At 34.5% G+C, this 13,179-nt stretch overlaps 1 protein-coding gene across 1 annotated transcript; it reads left to right on the top strand.

The window, feature by feature from the left end:
• The first annotated feature begins 4,449 nt into the window (after positions 1 to 4,449).
• On the top strand, positions 4,450 to 7,304 carry LOC131939219 (calmodulin-like). Its single transcript, XM_059297419.1, has 4 exons — positions 4,450 to 4,570; positions 4,911 to 5,035; positions 5,931 to 6,095; positions 7,157 to 7,304. Exons 1-4 carry the CDS (start codon positions 4,530 to 4,532, stop codon positions 7,213 to 7,215), a joined length of 390 nt encoding a protein of 129 aa, XP_059153402.1. The 5' UTR covers positions 4,450 to 4,529; the 3' UTR covers positions 7,216 to 7,304.
• Positions 7,305 to 13,179: the final 5,875 nt, after the last annotated feature.

Genomic DNA, 13,179 nt, shown 5'->3' with positions numbered 1-13,179 from the left:
ATCAAATTGTTCTTGGAAGTGCAAAGGAAACAAGACTTTTTGGTATACTTAAAACGACATAGAGTGGTTGGAGAGAGTATCATACCTAGCAGATGTGTTCGAACATCAAGATAAGCTTAACCTGAAGATTCATGGAAAATGAACGAATATTATAACTTTCCAAGAGCTGCAAAATCGGTAAAGAAAATAAATCTTGGAAATATTGTAAATTTGAGAAACTCTGCGGTGTGGTAGATGAACCGGATTGTGAGATAATTAAACATTTAAAAGAAGCGATTTCTGGGCATCTTGAATCTCTTGAAAACGAACTGCATCGCCATTTCTCTGAGCTGAAAAAAAGAAGAATATGCCTTTACGCATTACCCATTCTCTTCTTCCCTTGATGTTGCCAGCATTCCCGATGAATTACAAGATAAATTCTTTGATTTGCAGAATGATTCCGAGTAAGATGAAAAACTGCAGACACAATTTTGGTGTAGTATTTATTCACCATTCATACCCAAACGTAAAATTGATTGACTTTTCGAGAATATATTTTCAACACTATTCTTCGATTAAAAAGAAAATTAAGATAATTATAATGACATAGGTTGGCGTTAACAAAAATTTAAAAAAAATTAAAAACTTAACCACGAAGGTTTAGTGAATAGTATGCAATTTTACTCATGCTATTAAAACAGTTATCAAGAGTAGTTCATATTAAAAGTCTACTAGAAAATCTTATTTTAGTGCTTATTACTTTCCATACTAATTTCGGCTTTTTAATTCTATGGGGGTCGCGAGTCACTTACTTTTTATAAAAGGGGGTCGGCACTCGAAAAATGTTGGGAACCACTGTACTAAATGAACTTTATTTCTTAAAAGAAATGCACGATTTTCAAACCAGCACGAACTTTAAAAAAAACTATTAACATCCAGTCCTAGAATATTATATCTAATAACCCCAAGATAAGGAACAAATGACTTGGCTGTTCTAAAAGTTTGGAAAAAGAAATAGAAACATCATAGATCGTGTATTTTTACAGGTGTTGCTAAGATAAGAGAGGTCGCAGCGGGGCGGGTAAAATATCCAAGTGTACAGGAGGAATAGGGTAAACTAATAGAGTTGTAAGAAATAAACGGTAAAGTATCTAAGTGTTAGAGGCGAATGCGGTACAACATTTAAATATCAGACGAGACGTACGATTAATTATGTACATGTAGAGGAAACACATACATTAAGTGTAGGGAAGACATATAATAACTAGCTGCATACCCGTGCTCCTCCACAAAAACAATCCAAACACAAAAACAGGTGCGCAATGGTCTTTAGTCATGTATCTCTAGTGTAAATAAAACATGTAGGCCCTACACTACTAAAATTTTTTTTCATTAAAACAGCTTTTAATAACAAGCTTTTTTGTAATAATGCACTAAAAAGGAGAAAATAAATTTTAGACTATTATTTAAATAACTATAAAGAAAAGCGTGGGTCTCCTCCTAAATATTAGTAAAGGTATCCAATAGAAACTAAAGTGACCCACGCTTTTCTTTATAGTTATTTAAATAGTAATCTATATATATATATATATATATATATATATATATATATATATATATATATATATATATATATATATATATATATAGTACTATTACTATTCAAGTTGTTCATATTTTTACTTTAATTTGAGTTATAAATATGTATTTATATTTATTTATAGTCTTTCTCTGTCTCTCTATCTTGATATATATATAAATATATATATATATATATATATATATATATATATATATATATATATAAACCTAGATGCGCCTATGAACTATGCATATGCCAATGACCCAATCACTTCTTTAAATCCGGAAGGCATTTTTTTTTACCTCAGGAAATAAGGGTTAGTTAGTACGAAAAAAAAGAAAGTTAATTAAAAAAACCAAAGTTTTTTTTTATTTTTAATCTTCGATACATTTCAACTTAAGCTTATTTTTCAAGTACGATTGCAGAACAACACGACTTGTAGTTAGAATCATTGGCGTAGCTCTGCTGTTCTCACGAGTGGTATGTATATGTATATGTATATATATATATATATATATATATATATATATATATATATATATATATATATATATATATATATATATATATATATATATATATTAGTCGTTTCATCGGTTAAGACAGAAAATAAATAATCAGATGTAATTTTTGCAGCCATCTATCGAACAAGTTATTTGTTACACACACTTAACACGTTATTCTGAAATGTTTATTTACATTTCTTTCATTTTCTAGATGATGTTTAAGTGTTTAGTCACCGAAGCGTGAATTTGAAATTGTTTGAAAGATTGAGGGAAACACACACGCTTTGCCTGCCAGTCGCGTCTGGGGGTACAACAAACTAGACAACTAAACATCGCTTAATAGATCTAACCTTGATTATCTTATTCTTGGCTACTGCGTTCCATATTATTTGAATTAACTTCCCACGATATTAATAACCGTATTGAAGAACTACGTGTGGTTCTCTTTCTAATAGTATATATTGTTGTTCTAGAGCACGGGTTCCCAACCTGGGGGTCGCGACCCCAATCGGGGTCGCGAAGGTCTTACTGGGGGGTCGCCAACTGGTATACTAAACCTTAGTAATTTGAAACAAAACATAAATATTTAGAATAATTTTTTAAATTCGGCTTCATTAACATCACTGGAAATGTAATAGAGAAGAAACAAAGCGCACTGTATAAAGTTGTTCTCAGTCACGCATCTATGAAATCTTCAAAACTAAAACGTCATTTGAGACGAGTCATTCGGAACACACAAAAAATATATGGAGTTTTTTCGTCGGTAAGAAGCTAGTTGCAAACGCAATAGACTTGATCGAACAGGAAGTTTTCACCAGCATTAGTGCAAGCATCAAATGAAGTCGCGATTGAAAATGCCAAGCAAAAAAAAAAAACAATAGGAGAAAATCTCATAAAACGCTGCATGTACGTAAATGTTAAATAACATATTTTTATTGAAAATAAGCTTTCACCATTGTTTGCTTTTCAAGTTGATAAATCAACAGACGTGAGTTCGTGTTGGCAGTTGCTGGTCTGTGTCTATATTCAAAGAAGAGTTGCTATTTTGTGGAGATAGCATCGAGAAAATAAATACGTTTTTTTTAAAAACGGGATGATTAAATGGGTTAGAACGGCTTTGGGGGTTTGTACGGATGGTGCGCCATCTATGTTTAGCTCAAAATCGGGCTTTCAGAAAACAGAAAAGATTTAGCTCCCTAACCACTGAGCAAAAACATTAATACAGATCACGAGGTTCTGCTCTTCAACACTACAGTACGCTGGCTGTCAAACGAAATGTTGTAAATTGTGTTTTTTAATTGAAATCTGAAATCAAATTGTTCTTGGAAGTGCAAAGGAAACAAGACTTTTTGGTATACTTAAAACGACATAGAGTGGTTGGAGAGAGTATCATACCTAGCAGATGTGTTCGAACATCAAGATAAGCTTAACCTGAAGATTCATGGAAAATGAACGAATATTATAACTTTCCAAGAGCTGCAAAATCGGTAAAGAAAATAAATCTTGGAAATATTGTAAATTTGAGAAACTCTGCGGTGTGGTAGATGAACCGGATTGTGAGATAATTAAACATTTAAAAGAAGCGATTTCTGGGCATCTTGAATCTCTTGAAAACGAACTGCATCGCCATTTCTCTGAGCTGAAAAAAAGAAGAATATGCCTTTACGCATTACCCATTCTCTTCTTCCCTTGATGTTGCCAGCATTCCCGATGAATTACAAGATAAATTCTTTGATTTGCAGAATGATTCCGAGTAAGATGAAAAACTGCAGACACAATTTTGGTGTAGTATTTATTCACCATTCATACCCAAACGTAAAATTGATTGACTTTTCGAGAATATATTTTCAACACTATTCTTCGATTAAAAAGAAAATTAAGATAATTATAATGACATAGGTTGGCGTTAACAAAAATTTAAAAAAAATTAAAAACTTAACCACGAAGGTTTAGTGAATAGTATGCAATTTTACTCATGCTATTAAAACAGTTATCAAGAGTAGTTCATATTAAAAGTCTACTAGAAAATCTTATTTTAGTGCTTATTACTTTCCATACTAATTTCGGCTTTTTAATTCTATGGGGGTCGCGAGTCACTTACTTTTTATAAAAGGGGGTCGGCACTCGAAAAATGTTGGGAACCACTGTTCTAGAGGCTGTAACCATGAGTATTTGGTGAGTAAACATCAAATATTTGCGACACAAGTCCACCGTCGCCAATAGCTGTAGCATAGATAGACGTAAAAGACTAGTTAATATTATTTTTTTTTGGGGGGGGGGGGGGGGGTCTCATTGCCAACGCCACTGGTTGGAATCAAAAAATTGTGTAAGTATCGATTCGTAATAAAAAATTAATATTCTCCAATATCAACACGTTTTTAGACCACAGGTCCATGACATGACCCACGGGCTATAAAAACAGGACCAGACAGTTGATCTTTACTTTACAGTTCCAGAACACCATGAGGACCTTCGCTCTTCTCGCTGTTGCCATCTTTGGCTGGTCAGTTGTCCGCTTGTTAGATTTCAGTTCATTTTTTTGTAATCTGTTTTTTTTTTGCGTGGTATTTAGGATGTCAGTTTTATTTTTGTCGTGGTATTTAAGTCGCCTGTCTTGTTTTTAAATTCCTATTAATTTTTTTTGGTAATGATAATGTATTTACATGCTGTTTTTTTGTTCGAGACTCACCAGTTTAGATTGACTTATTCTTGCCTTTCTCTGTGTTAAGGTACATATTTACGTTTTGTTTTATGCTAGTGTTTTTTTTTTCGATTTTGCTTAAATAGCAATTTAATTAATAAAACCACAAAACAAATATAGACTTCAAACTTTATATTTCCAGTGTGGTTGCCCAGCCTGGTGGCGGAAGCGTCAACTTTGACGACCTCTTCAGAAGATATGCCGGAAATGACAATCTGCTACAGAGAGCTGAGTTTGACAGATTCTGGCTTCATTTTGACGACGATTGTAAGTCACAAGACCGTTGGTCTCTGGTAATATTTGTAAATTTGGTTTAGATGAGAGTTGAGAGGATATGGATAATTATTAAGAGGAAAAAATAGCTTTTATGTTTTTATTTGATCCACCCTGGTAGATGCTTAGGAGAAAGATTATAATTGATCTTTGAATGTTAAATGATCATCAATTTGAATTCATTATGAACAGTTCAATATTAGGAACATAGTTTGCTATCCTTTTTTTTGTTGACAAGCCGCATTATTCAGAATGTTAAAATATCACAAATAAAAAATCTCTTTACAAACGAGAAATTAAATGCACTTAAAACAAACTTGCTTTCAATATTAAAAAATGTGTTAGAGATCACATGAATGACCACAGCTTTTATTAGGTAAAGCAGGGTTGTTTTATCTTCTTAATTTCGGTGCATTTAAAAGTTTATTATAAAGGTTTATTTATTTGATAAATTTCCATTTTTTAAGTATTTGTTTACTAAATAGACAGCGGCAAATAAATATTTGCCTGAAAACCTGTCCATTAGTTGTCGAGCTCTAAAAGACAGTTATCTGCCCCTAATTGGTTTTTGGTCGCAGCGTAAGAGTGAGGTCAGCTAAGCGATAATACAGATCACGGTTGTAAACAGGCTGATTGAGGAATCGCTTGAAACGTGTCACTAAATTTAGACTTGTTTAAAATTTAAAAAAATTAATAATTGTCTATCTAATTAGATTTTAAAATCGATATTCATGCATTGCCATAAGAAAAGTTAATCATTTAGTCAGAAAACTTGTTTCTTTATTATACATTAATGGTAAATGAACATTGTAACATGCATTGTTCAACTGTAAACTGCAAAAAGTATAACTTGTATCTTAACAAACAAACTAACAAATCTACACAACAGCTGACGGTGATGTGACCAAACAAGAATTTGACCAGGGCTGGAGACAAGAAGGTTTCCCCAACCCCCAGAACGCCCCACTCTACTTCCTCGAGCTGGACAGAGTCAACGATGAGGTCCTCAACGTCCTCGACTTCCCACACATCTTCCGCCTGTTCGATGAGGATGGTAAGTGACAACACGTTCTTTTTGGTGTTTGTGATCATTTTTATTTCAACTACTGTTGAAACTCAAACTGCTGTATTACAAACTAGACTGCTGCATTACAAACTAGACTTCTATTTTACAAACTAGAATGCTATATTACAAACTACACTTTCTATATTACAAACTAGACTGCTTCATTATTAACTTGGCCGCTTTATTACAAGCTTGAACGAAGAGTAACAAACCGAACCGCTATGTCGCCGACTAAGTGTCTCGCGATCGCTGGTTCAAGCGATGACCGGAAAATGTTCAATGTAAAGCTGCACATATTAAAGTGCGCCTATTAAAGAGCATTTTTTTTCTTAAATCAAGCATTTATTGATATTAGCTAAGTATGAGCACATGTACATTCTAGCACATTAAAACATTTTTCCATGATAAATGACAAAATTAATGTGTATTAGTATGATAAATGTGAATTTGCGCACTTTTTTTCCGTTTGCCCAGTAGTCTAGTGGTTTTAATGAATGACATATGAACCAGTTACAGACGGGACTTTCTTTTTCAGTGTGGGGATTTAAGCGTAGTGATTGTAGAAAGCGCGATTGTGGGAGATATATAGATATCCAAGGAGATGGAGAGATCGAAGGAGATCAATACAATAAATCTCGCGTGTGGTTATTCACATTTTTTCACTCTTTGCCCAGTGTTGTGAACGAATAAATTACCCCCCCTCCCCCTTTAGCGTTAACAACCCAAGCCACTGGTCAGCATACAGACTTCACTTTTAATGTCCAAGCTGTCTTTGGAAACGATCATTAACTGTCAACCTCCTCCTCCTTTTCGTATAGTACTTTATTATTATCCCTAGCTGGTGGCTAAGGATGTTCCCCCGATTATACCTATAAAATTGTAGTCCGTTCAATTATATTGCTAACATTTGAGCAATAAGAAACTATTTATATCTAACTATATAGTTTAGTTGTCACTAGAGCTTCATCACTCAGTTTCTATTGTAAGTATATAAAATATTATTGAGACGATATTTAACGAATAAACTATTTGGAACTTTTTTTCCCCAGGCAATGGTGCCATCAGTGAACGAGAAATGAGATATAACTGGAATGCTTATTTCGACTAAACTGTAATGTTTGTTAATTTCATATGATCAAGCTACTAATTTCTTTGCCATGCTAGATTTTTGAAAATAAATGTGTATCTTTAAAGGCGTATTATGTATCCATTATTAATATTAGTATAATAAATTAAGTTTCGTAACGAAGACAAAATGGCTGGCTACCATAACGGTGGCTGGAGGAGGGGGGGGGGGGGTAATTGGGTGAGGGCTTCCGCCCTAGGCGCTGACCAATGGGGGGGGGGGCGCCAAAAGCTTAGAAAAAATAGTCTAAAAGCTCATTTGAAGCTTTGAAATATAAACAGTCAAAGTTAAGAAATTTAATGGCTCTGCATTCTGTTTTAACTGTTTTCTACATCGATTTTGTAACTGTAAAACATATACCCTTAAGATTTCCAGCTTTCCTAGGTATTAGGGGCGATGGGGGGGGGGGGGGGCACTTTTTCGAAGACTAAAATCGGTAAAATTTACACTGGATTAGTGAGTAGATAACCGTCATCACTTAGAAAAGAAATAAATTGTACTAAAGCGTATTTTACGATTGTGTAACATTCAAAATAAATCAGGTGTGATCTCCCCTAAACTTTCTCGAATATTTTTATATAACACTACGGGGGATGGCAACTCAGGATATAGACATGATTTTTAATTACTTAAACTTTTTAAAATAGAATAGAACCTCGTAAATAAACCGGGAGTGATCTCCCCTAAACTTTCTCGAATATTCTTATATAAAGCAACAGGGGATGGGAACTCCATTTTAAATACTTAAAGATTTTAAAATAGAATAAAATCTCGTAGAAAAAAGAATTGCAGACCAGGTGAACGCCAAATGAAATGTGCATAATAATGCGCAATATTATTAGTACTTTATAAATTCACATGCGTTTTTTTGAGAAATTAGAAATAGCGTAAATTAGTACTTCCGGTGAAAGGAAATTACTCAAAATTTGAAAAAAGGTAGAGAATTAGATCTTATACTTACCTGTGAAATTTCATTTATCTATCTGAAATAGTACTCAAGTTATAGGCCTTTGAAAAATTCAAAGTAGAAAAAGTACCACTTTCGGTTATCGGAAATCGCTCAAAAGTTGATACGGATCTACGATTTTGATAAAATACTTATATATGAAATTTCATCAACCTAGCTGTAACAGTACTCAAGTTATCGTGTTTACACAACTCACAGACACACAGACACACAGAAAGACACACAGACTTTCTCTATACTTTGTATATACGAGAAAGTAAAAAAGGATTGCACACCATGTGAACACCAAACAATATGTGTATACTAATGCGGATTATTTTTTAGTACTTTATACATTCTTATGCATTTTTTTGTTTTGAGAAATCGGAAATAGCGTAAATTACTAGTTTCGGTGAACGGATATTACCCAAAATTGTTGTCAGAAGGCAGAGAATTAGATTTTTTAAATACATGTGAAATTTCATTTATCTATCCGAAACAGTACTAAATTTACAAGCTTTTGAAAAATTGTAAGTAGAATTAGTTCCACTTATGGTTATCGGTAATCGCTGAAAAATTGACACAGAATTACAAATTTGATATAATACTTATGTTTGAAGTTTCATCAACCTAGCTGTAACGGTACTCAAGTTATCTTGTTTACACACACACACATAATCACACACACAGACATACGGACAGAAATGCGAAGTCCAGTTTTTCCGACTAGATTACACACAAAACGCCAAAATATATCTGATATATCTCGATTTATGAATATTGCCCGAATAAAATAAGTCCTCTATACTCCAGATGTGATGAAGGACTGAGGTGTAAAGCGGTGAAAACTGTCAAAATGTTATGTGATTTTTGTGCACGATTACAATACTTTCTCTATACTCTGTATACGAGAAAGTAAAAAGAGTTAGTGACCTTTAAAATCCGCTCTACCAACTTTGCCCAATATGGTGGGGAGGGGGTGAGGGGCGCTTTTTCACCAAAAAAAACCCGAAGGATTTGTACTGGATCGGTGGATAGATAACTCTTTTAACATTTAGAAAAGAAACCAATTGTATTAACGCTTAATGTATGATTTCACTACCCAGTTTTGCCAAGAAAAGACGCAGCTAGTTCTTTGTACGATTCTTACGATTCTCTCAATTTTAATGTGAGAGATCAGATACTTTTACTTGATTTCATTACATCTTACCTGGATCACTTCATTAAAAAGAAATAAATTTCAAAGATTCTTGTATCGCTATCTGATCAGTAAAACAGCAGACTGTCTGGGCGGGCGGTGGAAAGCGACACTCTTTGCCAAAAGTTTAAAGAGAGAAGAAAATTAGTATAATGTACTGAATAGATAATTTTTATTGCTTTTTTCATAACATTTTGTTCAACCTAACTGATAATTTTAAATTGTAATATACTATTATCGAAATTGTTCTAAAGACACGACCAAAAGTAGACCAAATAAGCATTTACCTTCTACAAAGTACACTCTAAAGCAGCGGTTCTTAACTTTTTCGAGGTACCAAACCTTACCAGTTTCATATGCGCGTTCACCAAACACTTCCAGTTGTATCGTAAACACTGACAAAATCTGATCGTGAATCATATGAGTCGGAGTCTTGACCCTCCGCGGAAGCCCAGAGACTGAATTACCGAAACTCTTGGGTTTAATGGAATTCAATGTTCTAAACTCTTTTGAATTTCTTCTTTGTATTTGTTTCGGCTTCCTAATGGGCATAGGCGTAGGCAATACTTCATCAGCTCACTTGAATTTTATGAAGTTGAACCCTAATAATCCAGCCTCCCCCTTCTCTATTTCAAACGATTTCCTTCAGGCCTTATTCGGCCTTATTCGGTCTTTTTCTCTTCCTGTTTTCACGTGGACTTCACCCAAGCACCTGCATAGTGATGTTATTTTTTGTCTTTCTCATATTGTGCCCTAACCACCACCTTTTCATTCTACACTGTCTATAACCTAGCCCCGAGCCATACAGTAAAAGATAACTCATCTATATACTACTAAAACTCAAGTTTGTTTACATGTTTGAGTATTTCTTTTTTTGTTTGTTTTTTGGTTTGTTTTATTGTTTGTCTGATTGACTACTGGAGAGAATCTGCGCTATGGGGAGAGCTGTAAAATAGTATGTAGGTAGAGAACAATTTTTGTTTTCAGACAGACTGTCAATCACAAATTTATTTAAAGACGTTCATTAATCTATTGATTTATTCATTGGTAGATTAACCACATTAATTTTAAAAGTTTAGAAAAACGACTTTACTTTGAGTGAATAGTGACGTCACATGATTTGTTTACTTTTTACATCAATAATGGCGGCTTCTATCGAAGAAGGTTGTTTTCCCATTCCAATGTTTAACGCGTTCTAAAGCTAATTTTCTGTCGGCTATAGCTTTAATGATACGTCCGTTTGCTGTTTTTATTACGTTCCAACACTTAGATCAATTTTCAACTTTCTTTTTCATTTAGTTTTACAATAACATTCTCTAGCTCTACAATCTGTCCAAGAAAGCTATTTATAGATCTAAATAATTTATAGATCTAAATATTAGGTGGCCAAGAAAGTTATTTATAGATCTAGATCTAGAATCTAGGTCAAACCAAAGATTAATTAGTTAAAAATACAATCCATTTTAAAATCATAATACATTTTTGAGTTTCTTTATTAACCTACTTTAGTCCTAATATACTTGATGCAAATCTTTGTGATTTATCTATCTAGATCTAGAATATGTCTAATCTAGCATCAAAGACGTCACGGGTCTAGATAGCTAAGTTGTTAGTGTAATCGGCTTTCATGCGGGTGGCACGGTTTCTAGACACATCACGGTAATGTAAAAAAAAAATTCAATTTGTTTATTTAGATGTGAATGATAAAGTCGTCTATCTGAACTTGGCAGGATACAGTGCCCGTGAAGTAGAGTTCATCTGTTTTTTTGTCCTAGCATATGAAAGGATAGTGTGGTCAGAGACATGCTAGGCCGGAGTCGTTTTTTTTAAACGATAAAAACATGTTGTCTGAGACTTGGTGGCAGAGGCGTAGCGACCCTTCCCGGCGCCCGGGGACAAACTTTCGATTTGCACCCCCTCTCGAACATTTGATTTGCAACCCCATCCCCTCAAACTTTCGATTTGAACCCCCCCCCCCCATCCTCGAACCTTTCATTTGCGCCCCCCCCCTCAAACTTTCGATTTGCACCCACCCTCGAATTTTTCATTTGCACCCCCCTCAAACTTTCAATTTGTTTTTCCAACCAATATGTCCCCCCGCCCCCCCCCCTCGCTACGCCTCTGCTTGGCGGGACACTGGGCAGGTGAAGTAGAGTTGAGTAGGTCACCTGTGACGTCAGTATATGAAAGGATAGTGTGGTCAGACCTATGCTCAGCAGAAATCGGTGTTTTTAAAAGATAAAAAACGTCTTTTTGAATGTGGGGTCTTGTTATTTTGTGATGATAAGTGACAGACGTGATGTCATTTATGGATGACCCCCGAAACCCACAGTTATTTAAGGGATGACCGGGTAAGTCTAGTATTTTTTTTAAAATAAATACGGTAGCGCCCCGGCAGGGCGTGATTTGTTTTTTCTCTATATACGGTTTATAAAATAAAAGTCGATTGCGGTTTCACATCGTTCTTCCGATCGCCATCAAACTTTGGGGAGTTGATTAGAATACTCTAGGTGAGGTTTCGATAAAAAAAAATGTTTTTAATTTCGCAAGGCTGGCGCCCCTGGAGGATGCGATTCTTGTCTATATACGATAAATAAATAGAAATGAAAGTCGGATGCGGTTCGACACCGTTTATCAGAGTGCCATAAAACTTTAGGTAATTGATGAATACTCCCGAGAAAGTTTCTAGGGGAGGGGGGGGGGGAGATTTAATTTCGCACGGGAGGCCCCAGGCATGATGTGATTTGGCGCCCTGGTCTTTCCCATGAGCGCTATGGCGACTAAGTTCGTTCTAAACATTGTGAAAGACAATGGATAAGATGGGGCACTCACTATATTGAATTAGGCGTGTCCGCCGGCGCCATGGTAGGGTGCGATTTGGTTGCGAACAAAAAATTCAGTTTCGGCCCCCAAAGGCTCACATGGGCCGCTGAAGGCCCTGTAATACATTTTTACTTTCTCGTATACAGTCTATAGAAAGTTTTGTAATCGTGCAAAAAAAAAATCGAGATTTTTACAAATCTCTCGAGATTTTTACAAATCTCGACGTTTTACACTTCCCTGAGTCGGAAAAAAACATAAATTTGCAATTTTACTGTATGTCTGTGTGTGTATGTATGTGTATATGCGTGTATGTGTGTATGTGTGTATGTGTGTCTGTAAACACGATAACTTGAGTAACGTTACAGCTAGGTTGATGAAATTTCAAATATAAGTATTATATCAAATTTGTAGTTCTGTATAACTATTCAGCGATTTCCGATAATCAGAAGTGGAACTTTTCTACTTTCAATTAATCAAAAGCCTATAACTTGAGTACTGTTTCATATAGATGAACGCAATTTTCCATATAAGTACAAGATTTACTTTTCTGCCTTCAATTAAATTTTGAGTAATTTCCGTTTAACGGAAGTAGTAATTCACGCTATTTCCGAATTTAAAAACACGCATGTAAATTTATAAAGTACTAATAATTTTATTATACACATAATATTTAGCGTTGACTTTTGAGCGCAATTCTTTTTTTTTCTACGAGATTCTATTCTATTTTAAAAAGTATAAGTAATTGAAAATCATATCTATATTCCGAGTTGCCATCCCCGTAGTGTTATTTAAGAATATTCGAGAAAGGGGATATCACTCTCGGTTTATTTCTACGAGATTCTAATTTAAAAAATTTAACTAATTAAAAATGGATTACAAATACTGTCTATATCTCGAGTTGACATCCAGCTTAGTGTTATATAAGAATATTCGAGTAAGTTTAGGGGAGATCATTCCCAGTTTATTTTTAATAATCACA

This window comes from Physella acuta, unplaced genomic scaffold (assembly GCF_028476545.2).
Source record: "Physella acuta isolate Inbredline_101_S28 unplaced genomic scaffold, ASM2847654v3 ptg000268l, whole genome shotgun sequence".
Classification (NCBI taxonomy): domain Eukaryota; kingdom Metazoa; phylum Mollusca; class Gastropoda; family Physidae; genus Physella; species Physella acuta.
Note: the sequence above shows the minus strand (reverse complement) of the source record. Positions and strands in the feature narration are given on the sequence as shown.